We start from the raw sequence: 15,481 nt of genomic DNA, 5'->3' as shown, positions 1-15,481 counted from the left end.
CACCTTATGACTTGGAGTCTGAAATTACGTCCAAACGGTTGGTAACTAAAAAACAAATATGAATGGAATATAATAATAAATGTAATATATATATATATATATTCATAGAATATGGTGGTAGCTTGGTAGGGAATGGGGGGTGGGGTTAGTCACGTGCCTTGATCCTTATAAATACGAGCATGGTTAGACAAGCGGTTGCACCAAAAGCAAAGGAGTGGTCAAGCCATAACAACAAAGGACTAACATTTATTTATTTACACTCTCTTATTCTCTCTCTCTCTTTCTGATTTGACACAAGTTCATTGGTGTAGTCGTACTATCTCCCCTGTGCCACCACATCTATTATTATTATTATTATTATTATTATTATTATTATTATTATTATTATTATTATTATTATTGTTACATCAAATCCATATTCCTTTTGGGCTCCTTAACTGTTGCCCAAATATGGAGCTTAATGTTGAAATGAAGGTCTCAAAGTTCAAGAGGATTTGTGTCTTTTGTGGCAGTAGTCAAGGCAAGAAAGCCAGTTATCAAGATGCTGCTATTGAGCTTGGAAAAGAACTGGTATTTATTTATTTTTTATTATTATTACTTTCAAGATTTTGTTTCTTGAATAAAGGGTTTCAGTTTTTGCAATCTTTATCTCTGTTTTCAACTGTTGAAATCAAGAAAATCTTGTTTTTGCTCAAGATTACAGTTAAAGATTCATTCTTGCTAATAAATGAGCAAACTTTCCGTTAAAGATTCTTGTGGGTGTCAAAAGTTTGAATCTTGCATGTAATATAACAGAGTAACAGTGAGCTGTGTGTCCAGTTGACTCAGTATACTCATGTTATTTGCAGGTTTCAAGAAATATTGATTTGGTGTATGGAGGAGGTAGCATTGGGTTAATGGGACTGGTTTCTCAAGCTGTTCATAGTGGTGGGCGCCATGTTATTGGGTAAGAATATTACACAGGCAGACATAATTATAGTTTAGTAACCATATGTTTTTCTTTTACTGATTCAAGGTTCTGTTTGATTAAAACTAATCTTTTTTGTCTCTCTATTGCAGGGTCATTCCCAAGACACTCATGCCTCGAGAGGTATGTCTGCCATTTTTACACAGAAAGTTTTTAAACTTTTCTCAAAATAAATAACTTAAATAACATGTAAAACACACTCAACAATACAATAACATGAAAAACACACATTTTTTTTAATTTCTTTACTTTCAGTGCTCATATTTGTGTTATCTTGCTTGTATAGCAAGTTTCTTGGCTTTAAACTAATTTAAATTCCCATCTTTTAGCATAAAAATCATGAAAATAGTGTCTTAATTTTTGTCTACTTTTACTTAAGTAAACATACATAATCTTGAAGTTTTTTTTTTAATATTATATTTTATCCAACTTTTAATTATTTATGCATTTTTAAGAAATTGTTGACCATACACATGCAATCCAATAAGATGATATTGTTATAAATATTCCAAATCTTTTTTGACTATTTTAATGATATTCTCATTTTCTAATCAATGTGATTGATAATGTTTTATGGGTAGGGAAAAAAATGTGTTCTTGAAGTTTGTTTCTTTCTTGGTCCTTGTAATTTGTAGCCTTATCCAGATAACATGTTCAGTGGCTTGTCTGTTATATGCTATTTTTGTGTTAAAATTGGTTGATTTTGAATCTTTCCTTTTCTGAATCAGAAACTGCCAAATGCAAACAGATACATGAGTTTAATGCATGTTGTACAAGTTATCATAGCAGTTTTTGGACTTGTATGTATTATTGATGTTATTATTCTGAACTGCAAGCTCTGAATACTAATTCTGCAAAAAGATTACTGAAAGCCCACCATTTCTGTAACACTATGATAATTATCCAAAATTGGATTTTTTTATAATATATATTTTTTTGACAGTTAACTGGTGAAACAGTAGGTGAAGTGAAAGCAGTGGCTGATATGCACCAGAGGAAAGCTGAGATGGCTAAGCATTCTGATGCTTTTATTGCTTTACCAGGTTTTTAATCACTTAATATTCTTTCACTCATCATCATCACATCACACAAGTTTAGCTTGTATATTTAATAAACAAATGAATATGAACCAAAAAATTTGATATGATCAAGTAATTCGTTCGTTCATTTATGTCCGTGAATGTTTGTTCATTTACGTTATTTATGTTTGTTGGTTGTTCCTTTAAGTTCGTCAGTTTACCTCAACTAAATCCGTTCATCTATGTTTCAGTTATGCTTGTTCGTGAATCGTTAGTTTATATTGTTAACGAACAAACATAAACAAACTCAAGCATGCTCATTTTCTTAACGAACAAGCACGATCAAGAAAACCTCGTTCGTTTAATGGTTTGTGTTCGACCGTTTACAAGCCCGCCATTATTCTTGTCAAATTAAATTTAAAAATTTTATTTTTGTTGTATATTTTTATAAATAATAAATAATGAAATAGTAGATGCTCTAAAGATAAGAAAACGCGCGACAAAAATTTCGTTTATGTATAACAAAAGTAGAAAATTTCATGCCTATTGAAGTAAAACTGTTAAAACAAATTTCACTTTGTTGTTAATTTTAGCAACCAACAATGCATTTGATTAACAATTGTAGCAATTGTTGACCACTTTTTATGAATGATACTTTTGGCATGATAGTTAAAGTCTGGTTAAAAGTGTAAAGTTTATATCTTTTATACAGTTTTCCACCCTTTTTTACACAGTAATAAAAGAGGGAAATAAATATATGGTAAAGTTGTTTTCTTTATGATGCAAAGTGGTCTGACTAGAGTTATCATCAAGAAAAGTAATTAGGATTAAGAGAATGCTTAGCTCATAATAATAAAGTGGTCCCCTTTTACCTTCTTGGTCTTTCACTATCAAAGGTACAAGTATAAATGCATAAAGTACTAACCATAGAAGCTGCATTTGGCTTGGCAGGACAGAATCAAGTACTAACCATAGAAGCTGCATTTGTAGTGGTCTTAAAGTAACTTCTACCAGAAGCTTTATGATCAAAGAAAGCTTTAAACTTTTTAACAAACCATATCCTAAGATTCATGATTAAAAGATGATGCTTTTGAAACCCTAGTTTGTTGACCAATCTATCAACATCTTAGAACTCAAAATCAAGAAATATTTTATAATAAACCTTACTCTTTGAAAAATAGCATAGAGATCCGTAGTTTTAATAGACCTTTGGGATTGCTTATTTATTAAAGTTGTAGATCTACTCATTGTGTTTTAGAATAAAATATCATTTTTAGTATATTCCTATTGTAGCAAGAAATTGACTAATGTGATTTGACTGCAGGTGGTTATGGCACTCTTGAAGAGCTTCTTGAAGTGATAACATGGGCTCAACTTGGCATTCATGATAAGCCGGTAAAATGACTAAAATACCCTTTTCAAGTCCCAAAACCGCTCAAAAGTATAGAAAGAAATTGAGATGTTGAATAATCTTGCAGGTTGGTTTACTTAATGTCGATGGATACTACAACTCATTATTGTCATTTATCGACAAAGCAGTCGAAGAAGGCTTCATTAGCCCCAATGCACGCCACATCATCGTCTCGGCTCCAACAGCTAAGGTTTTGGTCAAGAAGTTGGAGGTAAGACATACCCTTTGACTTTTTAAGTCAAATAATTGACTTAAAAATTCAAAATTTGTTACAAATTCATTAAAATTTCCACTATCTATTGTAAAACAACCATAGATATATCAATCTTTTTTTTTAAACAAGATTATAGATTTCATGTGATTATAAGAAGGTTTAGTCGGTTTGACCACCTTTGACCCGAAATGTTTAAATGATCACAGGAATATGTTCCATGCCATGAAGGAGCTGCTTTAAAGTTAAACTGGGAAATTGGACAAGAACTTGAATTCACTGACTATGATATGTCTACATGTTGAAACACAAAATGGCAGATGAAAAAAGGAGCTAACTTTGAATTGTGCTTTTGTTCTAATTAGATTTTGATGTGAAGGGTATTAATCTTTTGCTTTTATAGTTTTGTAAATTATTAATGATGGTAATGACCTCAAAAAACATATGGGAAGTCTCTCATTTTGTAACCTCCTTCACTTGCAACTCCTGTTTATTTCACAGGTTGTAAAGATACCATATATATGCAATATTAATGTCACTTGTTTAGTTGTTTAATTTCCAAATGTTACTTTTATGCCTGGTAATTGTTCACGAGTCGAGCTAGGGTGGTTTTGACGTTAAGCGAGCCAAAGCTCGAGGGAACGAGCCAACCCATGACCCGAGCCGAGCATGGGTCGATTTTGGCTCGGTTACAAAAATGAGTCAACTAAGCTCAAGTTGTTTCAAATCAAGTTTATTTAGCTAGTTTTATCGTGCGAGCCCCTGGCCTGAGCTTTTTGAACCGTCCTTATTGAAAGTTGTACATTGATCTTGGTTGGTCAACTTTTGAGTTTGCTTGAGACAGATTTTTAAGAAATTGTTGTAGTAAGGCATGCACAGTATGCATTGACTGTTAGTACTGTACAAACCAGCAATTGGGAAAGAAAACCATGATGATTTTGATTTGAACATATGATGTTGATCACATGGAGAGTGAAAAAAGTGGCAGGTATGTTGGAAACATGTTTGAAGCAAAAACCAGATGATATAATATGTGGGAGTGATGTGACCAAAAGGGTCTAACCCTCATCCTATTGGCCATTGGGCCAACATTAAAAATAAGTTTTAATCATCTCTATTCTATGAACAACAAAGATGGTGTGTCATGGTTTAATTTATTTTCAATCTTTTTAATAAAAGATATTGTATTTTTACATATATGTTTTTTTTTTCAAGTTGTACATATGTTTGGAGTGTATTTTTATTTTAAAAAGTGGGATTTTTTTCTGCGATGACGGAGATTTTTTATATGTATTTAGGGGAAATGATAGTTGAGGAAAACTTATCTGATTATCAAATAGATCAAGAAAACTTTAATTACCCGAGCAGTGCGTTCATAAAACTAATGATTATCAAAACGGATCATAAAAAGCTATAATTATCACAATAATCCAAGAATAAAACTCTTTAGTACATTATCATTTTAAGAAAATATGTTAAAGAGTTGCTTTCATTATCTTTATAGGATCCAATTATTTCAATCTTACAACTATTTACAACCATTCAAAAAACGGAATGCCTTAAAACCTTTCATAAGGTCTAACTAATTAAGGAGGGGTATAAATTTTCAAAACACAACTAAAATGAAATTCGCAAGCTTTGGTCTAGTTTGATCGGGTTCAAATAGACCCTGCAAGCCCGTTAATCGAACTAATCATTTCGGGTTGTCCGGTGGATTCTTGAGCTGGCCGATTTGAAAAATAGAGTTTATGTTGACTATCTCCGGTTTATGGCATAATTTAAAAGATCCGCAAACACGTTAACAGAACAGGTCATTTTCAGGTTGAACTGGTGGCGTCATGGACCGGCCGATATATAAAGATTAGATATGAAAACATTGTGCAAATCCCAGATCCAGCCCATTAAGGCCCATCAAACTAAAGTGGGCCATAACTAAATTAAAGATGATCAAAAGAAAATATTAAATAACCATATGATTAACATAAACATCCTCGTTTGAAAAACGATACAAAACTTTCATTAAGAACACAAAAACACAATCAAACTTTCTTACTTTTCCTCTTACAAAAAAACTTCCAACTCCTCTTATTTCTCACCATTTTCCGAATCTCAAACTTCATACTTTCACAGTCTCTCTCGAGCCCCAGAACTCGCTCCCTCATATCAACGACACCGCCTATTTCACATGACCTGACCATCTCACCACCTTCATTTTCGGACACGTAAAACCACCCTGCAATCGATGTTCTGATCCGTAATTGTTCAAAGAATATAACTTGAACAATGACACGCATCGGAAGCCTCTCGTTACGAGCTGCATGTGTGCTTGCTTCCAATGACAACTTTTGAACATTCATTAATCTACACATTTGCTCTCTTTCAGAGTCTCCAACCCATGGATGTGCCTGTAATATGAAGGGTATTTTTGGAATTTCCAGGGTTAAAAGAACCTTGAAACCGAATAAGAAAAATGAGTAAATTACACTTTTCGTCCATTAAGTTTACAACTTTTTTTCAGTAATCGTCCTTAAACTAAAGAAATATCCTATATGTTATAAAAACATTGCACACTTCGTCCACCCACTAACATACGTTAACTTTTTTTTGTTCAGTCCGTCATATTCATTGCATATGAGGGTATTTTGTTATAGACTAGAAGTGTTTTAAGGGGTTATCTCATATATATTTTATAATACATTTTTTTATTATTGTTTCAAAAGACGACGAGTATAGCCGTTGTGGGGTAAAAAGAACAAAATAACGTCATGTGTAGTGTATATGAATCTGAAACTAACGGGAAAAAATCAACGTCTGTTAGTGACTAAATAGCGAAACGTGCAAGGTTTTTAAATCACTTAAAATGTTATAAACTTAAAAGACGAAAGGTGTAACTTACTCAAGTAAAACCGTACCTTGAAATAAATATCGATTGCACGATAAATCCCATCAGAAGCCGAGCGAGCATAGTCCGGGACAGAAGTAGCAAGCGACATAAACCTTGGAGGCTTCAAATGAACATCAGCCGCCACGTCAGAAAGAAACGAATCAACCAAATTAGCCACTGACGTCATGGCCTCCAAAGACTGGGCCCCACTCGTTCCCTCCAACCCCTCTTCAACTATACAAGGTGAAGACACGGCACTAGCACTAGTAGTACCATGATGCAACGGCATAAAATATTCTAGTATCCTTTGAAACAAATCAATGTCGTACAACGTTTCCACCGTGTTAAACCCTTGATTCGGTAACAAAACATCCTCCAAAACCGCCGAATCCAACTGCGCCCCCACCCGCTTTTCAAGATTCTCTTGACACGCTCGCAGAATAATTCCCGTACGGAGAAGCCGTACGAGAAACGAGGTGGGAATTATTTCCCTTCTGTCTGGAAATAATTCCACAATGTCCTCGAAAAGATTCCTCTGGTCCGCTTCGGACGGGGAAACTGTTTTGTAATAGTTTGAATCGTTAAAACCGAATTCCCGGTTTAACAATGGTATGTAACGTTTTAAGTAGCCCACAAGCAACCTGGCTATGGTCTCGGGTTTCATCCCACGTGACGCAACAGCCCAAATGACTCGTTTGTAAAGATGAAACCCGAGAAACGATATGTCTTTATGCCACCAATCGTCGTGAAACGTTACGAGTTTATTGATGGTTGTGATCCCGTTCCATATCGTCGAAGTTGGGACTTTTTCGCTATTATTAACCGTGTGGTTATAACCCATGCAAGCTTTTGTTGCTAAGGATGTAATGCACCTTGACACAAGGTACAACGCCTCGGCATCGTGAAGAACTTGTTCGCATGATTCTAACGCTTTCATGGTGTCGCCCCACGTGGCGAGGACTTCGATAAAGAAGTTTTCGGTATTGTGATTAGGTTTTCGCGTCCAAAGTCATCGGTCATTTCAAGGCAGTCTGCTGCGCATCGAAGGCTGATGACATTGTGGGCTGTGAGTTCGATTTTGATGTCGTAACAAAATCGGGCTATGAGTTCGAATGTTTTGGATCCCCCGGGTATCTCGTCTAGATGCACGATGCATACGTGCTCGTCTTCGCTTGAGAAGTCTCCGATAAGTTTCGATAACAGCCCACTTCTTGTAATTAATGGAAACTATGAGAAAAATTAACGTTTCATTTCAGAACCAATAATATATTCAGAAGTATATCAACACTTGTACGGCTTGTTGTATAAATTCACTAAAATGCATGGAATTTTCACTATTTTCCAAATTTATTTTACAAAATATAACACTGATAGTGTTTTATTCATGTATTCATATGCTGTATTCACATCTATTATCTATATGAATTTGTGCACTTTTTTATATACATAAATTTATTTAATTTTTCAGGTGACAGGAGATATTACGGTTTTAGGATTTACTTTAAAAATATATATAATACCTAGCCTTTTAGTATGTAAACGAGCTAAGCCGCTCGTTAGCTGGCAACCTCTAATCAAATAAAAGCTTGTTTAATAAACGAGCTCGCTAAGGTGAAAGAAACGACATTTCTCGAATGTTAATTTACTTAAAAAAAAATGTAGGCACCTTATGGAGGTGAAACGACATGTCTCCGACTTCAATTGTGACATCACATGGAAGTCCACCTGTACACTCCCTGAAACAAAACATCAAACTGCCCTTCAATCAATAACATTCACGTACACAAGTGAAATTTATTACAAAACAATAATAAAATGATTAATATTACGTACCAAGTGTGGCCTTCAAGTCGGAATGCATCAGTCTTGGTGCCGAGCTTCATACATGCCATAACTGGAACCAGTCTTTCTTGTTGGACGATCCAAGAAACATGGATTAATTATGTGAAGATCTTTTTTGTGATCATGAGTTGATTCATTCGATCTGGATGTCCGAGTCTATGGGGGAGTGGAGGCGTTCGGTTGTAAATATTATATTTATATTATAGTCAAAAATCTATGTAATATTATCCATATGTTTAATTTGCAACGCCCTGCTTGCGGTGCGCGCATATAATGTATATATGTGTGAACCATCGGGTGGGCAAAAGTAAAATTGCACTAATTTTTGACGTTATTTTACTAATCTCGTGAAAATAACGTTAAAAGTGGCGGAAGGTTAATCAGGCATTATGTGGTGGCGTTGATAGCCGAAAGACAAGGGCACATGCACCGATCAGCCGGTGTCCCGATGATTGAGTGCTATGTGCCTTATGTCCAAGGCTTGATGCAAAACTACTATCGAGCCGGGGGTCTCACCGGAAGCAGCCTCTCTATCCCTATGGGATAGAGGTAAGGCTGTCTACATCTTACCCTCCTCAGACCCTACCATAGCATTGCTATTGGTGGGATATACTGAGTACGATGTTTAATTTGCAAAACACATCTATTAATGTAGCATCCAATTATATGTTTATTTTCCATCGTTAACTATTTTTTTTTTAAAGTAAGTAAAATAAAGGCAACGCCGCAACGGAACAACATCGGCAAATTAGTTTCAATGTGATAATTGTCCATATGTTTTCATCGCAACTTATTGCCTTGTTATCTGTCACTCTATTGTAATTGTTTGACTTTGAGTGATAAGTATATTTCTATTTCGATACCGTGTGTATTTTAACCATGACATGAGTGAAAATGCCGTCTTTCATAACTTAAGTAACAAAATTGGTAGTATTGGTGTGGTTATTACTACTACTCATGCATTCAAATGTACCTCACTACATAATTCACAAAACAAAATTATAAGTGTAAACAATCAACAATGTATATTATTGTTATTGGCATCTTGATAAATATTTGTTAATATTGACAACCCTGCCAAGTAAATAACTACAACATATACTTGCTTATCTTGCCATTTGGATAATTATGTTGAACAAGTACTGATATGTCACTGGTCTAGTTTAATTTATATTTAAATATCTCGGTAACGTCCGTACTTTATGCAAAGTCTAGGTCATCAGCCAAACATCTAGCAAGCCCAGACCATTATGTAAAAGCCCAAAATCAGTTAAACCAGCCCAAGATCCAAACCTTGAGTAGTAAACTAATCTCAGTTCCCACATATTTAAGGCAATTACTTAAAACAAGAAAGATACTGAACTTGGTTCACACCAAATCTTTTACCAAAATAAAAAAAACTGGCAATTGTTATTCTATAAAACAAAAAAGGTTTTATCAGACAAAAGCATCACTAAATGAACACTTAATTAGTGTTCTCATTCTGTTGACTTTCTACCAACTGAAGGTTGACAGTTTTTTCAGTTACCTCCATGCCAGTACCATAGGTATCCAAAACAGAGTTCTTGTCAGCAAACGGAGTCCTTGAGCCATCCTTCAGAAGAAAACACTCACTAGAAACTACCTCGTAAGCGTCACTTCCAAAACCAGCTCGTTTGTTTGAACCATCATCCATGTTTTCAGCCGGCTTTACACAAACATTCAAACTTGATTCCGTCTTGGGATCTGAAACATCAGAAGTTGCATGACAAGTTTTGGTCTCGGGTTTGGCGGCTTCTTTTTGTGGAGATGGTTTTATGTTTGTAGCAACAAAACATTCAATAGAAAGTACCTCACCAGCTCGTTGGCTTGAATCATCGTCCACATTTGCAGACGGCTTTACACAAACATTCAAACTTGATTCCGTCTTATGATCTGAAACATCAGAAGTTACATGACAAGTTTTGGTTTCGGTTGTGGAGGTCTGTTGTTGTTGAGATGTTTTCATGACTGTAGCAACAAAACATTCACTAGAAAGTGCATCATAATCGTCACTTTCCAAACCAGCGCACTTGTTTGAATCATCATCATCATCACCCGCGTTTTCAGACGGCTGTACATAAGCACTCAAACTTGATTCGGTCTTATCAGCTGAAATATCAGAAGTTACATGGCAAGTTTTGGTTTCAGGTTTGGAATCATCATTCACGTTTTCAAACGGCTTTGCACAAACATTCAAGCTTGACTCTGTCTTGTCATCTGAAACATCAGAAGTTACACTACAAGTTTTGATCTCGGGGTTGGAGGTTTGTTGTTGAGATGGTTTCATGTCTGTGGCAACAAAACATTCAGCTGAAAGTGCCTCGCAGGCGTCACTTCCCAAACCAGCTCGTTTGTTAGAATCATCATCATCCATGTTTTCAGACGGCTTTACACAAACATTCAAGCTTGATTCCATCTTATGTTCTGATATATCAGACGTTACATGACAAGTTTTGGTCTCGGGTTTGGAGGTTTGTTCACTTCGAGATGGTTTCATGTTTGTATCAACAAAACATTCACTAGAAAGTACCTTGTAACCGTCACCTGCTCGTCTGTTTGGATTATCACTCATGTTATCAGACAGCTTTACACAAACATTCAAACTTGTTTCCGTCTTATGATCTGAAGCATCAGAAGTTACATGACAGGTTTCGGTCTCAGGTTTGGAGGTTTGTTGTTGAGATGGTTTCATGTCTGTGGCAACAAAACATTCAGCAGAAAGCACCTCTCCATCTTGTTTATTTGAATCATCGTCCATGTTTTCAGACATCTTTACACAAGCATTCAAATTTGATTCCGTCTTATGATCTGAAACATCAGAAGTTACATGACAAGTTTTGGTTTCGGGTTTGGAGGTTTGTTGTTGGGATGGTTTCAAGTCTGTGGCAACAAAACCTTCACTAGAAAGTGCCTCGTAACCGTCATTGCCCAAACCAGCTCGTTTGTTTGAATCATCACTCACGTTTTCAGATGGCTTTACACAGACATTCAAGCTTGATTCCATCTTATGATCAGAAGCATCAAAAGTTTTCATGCCTGTGGCAACAAAACATTCAGCAGAAAGTGCCTCGTAGGCGTCAGTTCCCAAACCAGCTCGTTTATTTGACTCGTCATCATCGAAGTTTTCAGACAGCTGTACGCAAACATTCAAACTTGATTCAGTCTTGTGATCTGGAACATCAGAAGTTACATGACAAGTTGTGGTATTGGGTTTGGAAGTTTCCTCACTTTGTTGTTGAGATGATATCATGTTTGTAGCAACAAAACCGTCACTAGAAAGTAACTCGTAACCGTCACTTCCCAAGTAACTCGTATCCACGTTTTCAGGTGGCTTTACACAAACACTTAAGCTTGATTCCTTATTATGGTCTAAAACATCAGAAGTTAAATGACAAGTTTCGGTTTCGGGTGCGGAGGTTTGTTGTTGAGATGGTTTCATGTTTGTAGCAACCAAGCATTCACTAGAAAGTACCTCATAACCGTCACTTTCTTTACCATCTCGTTTCTTTGAATCATCATTCATGTTTCCACATGGCCTTACAGAAACATTCAAACTTGATTCCATTTTATGATCTGAAACATCAGAAGTTGCATGACAGGATTTGGTTTCGGGCTTGGAGGTTTGTTTACCTTTTTGTTGAGATGGTTTCATGTTTGTAGCAACAAAACATTCACTAGAAAGTGCCTCGTAACCATCACTTTCCAAACCAGCTCGTTTGTTTGAATCATCATCACCCATTTTTTCAGATGGATTTACACAAACATTCAAACTTGATTTCGTCTTATGATCTGAAACATCAGAAGTTACATGACAGCTTTTGATCTCGGGTTTGGAAGTCTGTTGTTGTTGAGATGGTTTCACATTTGTAGCAACAAAACATTCACTAGAAAGTGCCTCGTAACTGTCATTTCCCAAACCAGCTCGTTTGTTTGAATCATCATCCACATTTTCAGACGGCTTTACACAAACATTCAAGCTTGATTCAGTCTTATGATCTGTAACATCAGAAGTTGCATGACAAGTTTTGGTTACAGGCTTGGAGGTTTGTTGTTGAGCTGGTTTCATGTTTGTAGCAACTGCAGCTGTTTTTGGCGGTCGAATCTTTCCATATTTTACACCTATATCTCCGTTAGGAGTTCGAGCACCTGATTTTCCCTGCATTACAAATCAAATCAAAACTAGAACCGAAAAATACAAAATACGTTTCATTTTTTGGATTTAAAACCAAAGCAGTTAGAAGTTAGAACTAACCGAATCAAAGAACCCGATCTTAGGTGAAGGCATTCTAAGTCCCGTTGGTTGTACGACAGGAGGTTGTGAAACTGAACCTGTTTGAGATGATGGATGAGCAGCTGCTGATTGATCTCCTTTCTTATTTGAGATTCTATCCGTTGGATTAATGCTGCTTCTTGTTGTGGACTTTTGATTGATAAAGGAGGTTGATAATGATGATTGTGAACACCATTCACTTATGGAACTTGCAGGTGATATCCTTGAAGACAGGTTTGAATTGACAGGCGGTGGTTTGTTCTTCATGTTAATCCTTGAGCGTGTTTGTGGGATTATTGATGTGGTTGTAAGTTTACCAGTTTTGGACTCAACTTTTTTTCTTGAAATATTTGCTAATGGTTTTACTTTTATATCAGTTCCTGAAGAACTACCACTAGAATTGCTGCATGATGAAGATGGTCTTGTGGGGTCCGTTTTAACGGCGGTTGAAGTAGTAGCCAAAGAAGATGATTTGGAACTTAACACAGGCTTTGGCACACCCCTTATAGGACCGCTCACTCCTGTTAACTTTGATCCGTTTGTGGTTGTTTTTACTGTTTGAGCCGCTTTCTGTGTAACTGTCAATTCAACAAGAAAATGAGCGAAATCAGATTTGAGAATACAAAGGTTATAAAGAATAAAATATTACCAAACGCATTATATTTCTTAAAAAAAGGATTGACAAGACACAATCTTAGCCTTAACTCAGATTGTGCAATTGAAACTATTTTGGACTAAAACTATGAATTTACAAGCTTTTGAACGAAAAACATAAATTTGGCAAAATCACGGGGACGAAAAGTGTAAATTACTAGAATAAAAAATAGTTCTTGTTTTTACCATGAGCTTCCTTTGCAGTATCTTGATCCTTCTTTACATTATTAGCACTCAAAGAAGTTCTTTTTGTTGATGCTGGCATGGAGGTCATGTGCTGTTTCACTCTGCTGATTATCTTAGGTTGTGGAATTGATGAAGTTTTATTATCCTTTATTCTTGCACCAAGCTTCATTTTAAATATCAACACAAAAACAGATCAAATTTAGAAAATAGTCCAAATTAGTAATTACAACAATCTAGAGATGGTAGCATACCTGTTTTCCAGAATCAAGATCCACCTTCTTTGGTACTGCAGTGAAAACAAAATGCAGCATAAAAATATAATTTAGACAAACCTTGAAACAATTCATCTATGAAAGAAAGGTGTACTCACAAGTGGTAACTTTTGGTTGAGAATCTCTCTTTCCGGATGACAACTTAATGCTTGAATTACTAATGTTAGATGATGTATTGGAGTTTTGAATTGAAGCTCTAATGTCTGGAAACAGTTCAGCTTCAAGACAATCAAGTGACAAGTTTTCACTTTCTAATGTTGAGATTGATTCCATTGATCTGTAAATTTCCTCCTCGATTCCTGGTAAACAATGTTTTAAACCTGTATCACCTCCTTCAATCATAGTTGTCAGCTCATCTGCGTCGAGAACACCTGTGTGCAACAAAGAAGTGATTCTAAGAATGAACTTAAGTTTGAAAGTTATCATGTAATAATATGCATAAAATTAGAATTGAAGCATACCGTCACTAGTGAAAAAGGCATTGTCCCAAGCTAAACTTTTGCGTAAGTTGAACTTCATATTCTTTCTTGGAATTTCAGGCTCAAGTGATTCAATCAGCTTAGGCACTGTTTCAATCTCTTCAGTAGTTGCTTTATTAGTATCAATCTCAACTGTTCCTGTTTACAAATTTAATTAAGTTAATAAGATAATCTAGCTAACTTAAAGTTCCACAAATACTGTTAATCATCACAACATCAAATCAAAACCAACATACTCATTGACTAATAAATATAAGGACCATAGAAACAGCCAATCACAATCTCAGTTACAAGAATTATCCAAAATGTGCAAGATGAAACTCCACAAACTAAACAAAAACCTTCTATAAAACTGTTTAGGATCAAACACCATTATTAATCACATCTAAGGGTGTAAACGAGCCAAGCCAACTCGTGAACCACTTGAGATCGGCTCTTTAAAACCTCAAATTGAGGATTCAAGCCAAGTGTAAACGAGCTCAAGCTCGAGCCTTAATATAAGTTTGTTTAATAAACAAGCCCGAGCGTCACTTATCGAGCTCAAGCCAGCTCACGAGCCTAAACAAGCCCATTATATATATAAAATTATAAAAAAACAATTAAATAATATATATTATGTTATATATAAAAGCAATAATTTAAAATATATAAATATATTTAATATAAAATTATGATAAAAACAATTAAATAATATATATTATGTTATATATAAAAATTATAATTTAAAATATATAAATATATTTTAAAAATTACATAAGATAATTCAAAAAATAAGGCATAGGATCTTCATACTAAAAGGATTGGTACCAGGTATTGATAGAGCAAAAACACGTATTTGGTTAAACACCCAAACACCTTTATTGAGAAATTCACTCAAAACATAATTACATAATGAAACCCTACACGGTTTATATAGACCAAACCTAGACACGTTTGAGTCTAACTAGGATTCCTAAACAATAGGTAATTAAATAAACCTAACAACCTAAACCGACATGTATTAGGAAGTATTAGGATCCATATATATTCTATAAATAACTTGTGCCTTGCTCGCCAAGTTACTTGTCTTGCACTTCAAGGAAGATCATTCGAAATTGCCAACACATACACCACCATGGATCTTCACACACGACTTTTCACCTATACGGCTCGTATAGGGCTATACGGACCGTATAGGACCTGAGTTGTCAAAGACCTATACAGCTCATATTGGTCTATAATAGGCTGAAAAAGTTGTTTTCTTGTCAGTCATGTGTGGCCAATAC

The 15,481-nt window shown here is 35.3% G+C and overlaps 1 protein-coding gene and 1 pseudogene across 1 annotated transcript; one reads left to right on the top strand and one right to left on the bottom strand.

Moving 5' to 3' along the window:
* Window positions 1-444: 444 nt before the first annotated feature.
* On the top strand, window positions 445-4,171 carry LOC143577953 (cytokinin riboside 5'-monophosphate phosphoribohydrolase LOG3-like). The gene is made up of 7 exons (XM_077061663.1): window positions 445-570; window positions 849-946; window positions 1,060-1,090; window positions 1,911-2,010; window positions 3,311-3,381; window positions 3,465-3,608; window positions 3,818-4,171. Exons 1-7 carry the CDS (start codon window positions 451-453, stop codon window positions 3,911-3,913), a joined length of 660 nt encoding a protein of 219 aa, XP_076917778.1. The 5' UTR covers window positions 445-450; the 3' UTR covers window positions 3,914-4,171.
* A 1,370-nt stretch (window positions 4,172-5,541) lies between these two features.
* Window positions 5,542-8,384, bottom strand: LOC143577226 (BTB/POZ domain-containing protein At5g03250-like; annotated as a pseudogene).
* Window positions 8,385-15,481: the final 7,097 nt, after the last annotated feature.

This window comes from Bidens hawaiensis, unplaced genomic scaffold, assembly GCF_021521415.1.
Source record: "Bidens hawaiensis isolate Kalapana, Puna unplaced genomic scaffold, B.hawaiensis_p1.1 tig00001461_1, whole genome shotgun sequence".
In the NCBI taxonomy this organism is placed as follows: Eukaryota; Viridiplantae; Streptophyta; class Magnoliopsida; order Asterales; family Asteraceae; genus Bidens; species Bidens hawaiensis.
This window is presented reverse-complemented; position numbering and strand designations above follow the sequence as displayed.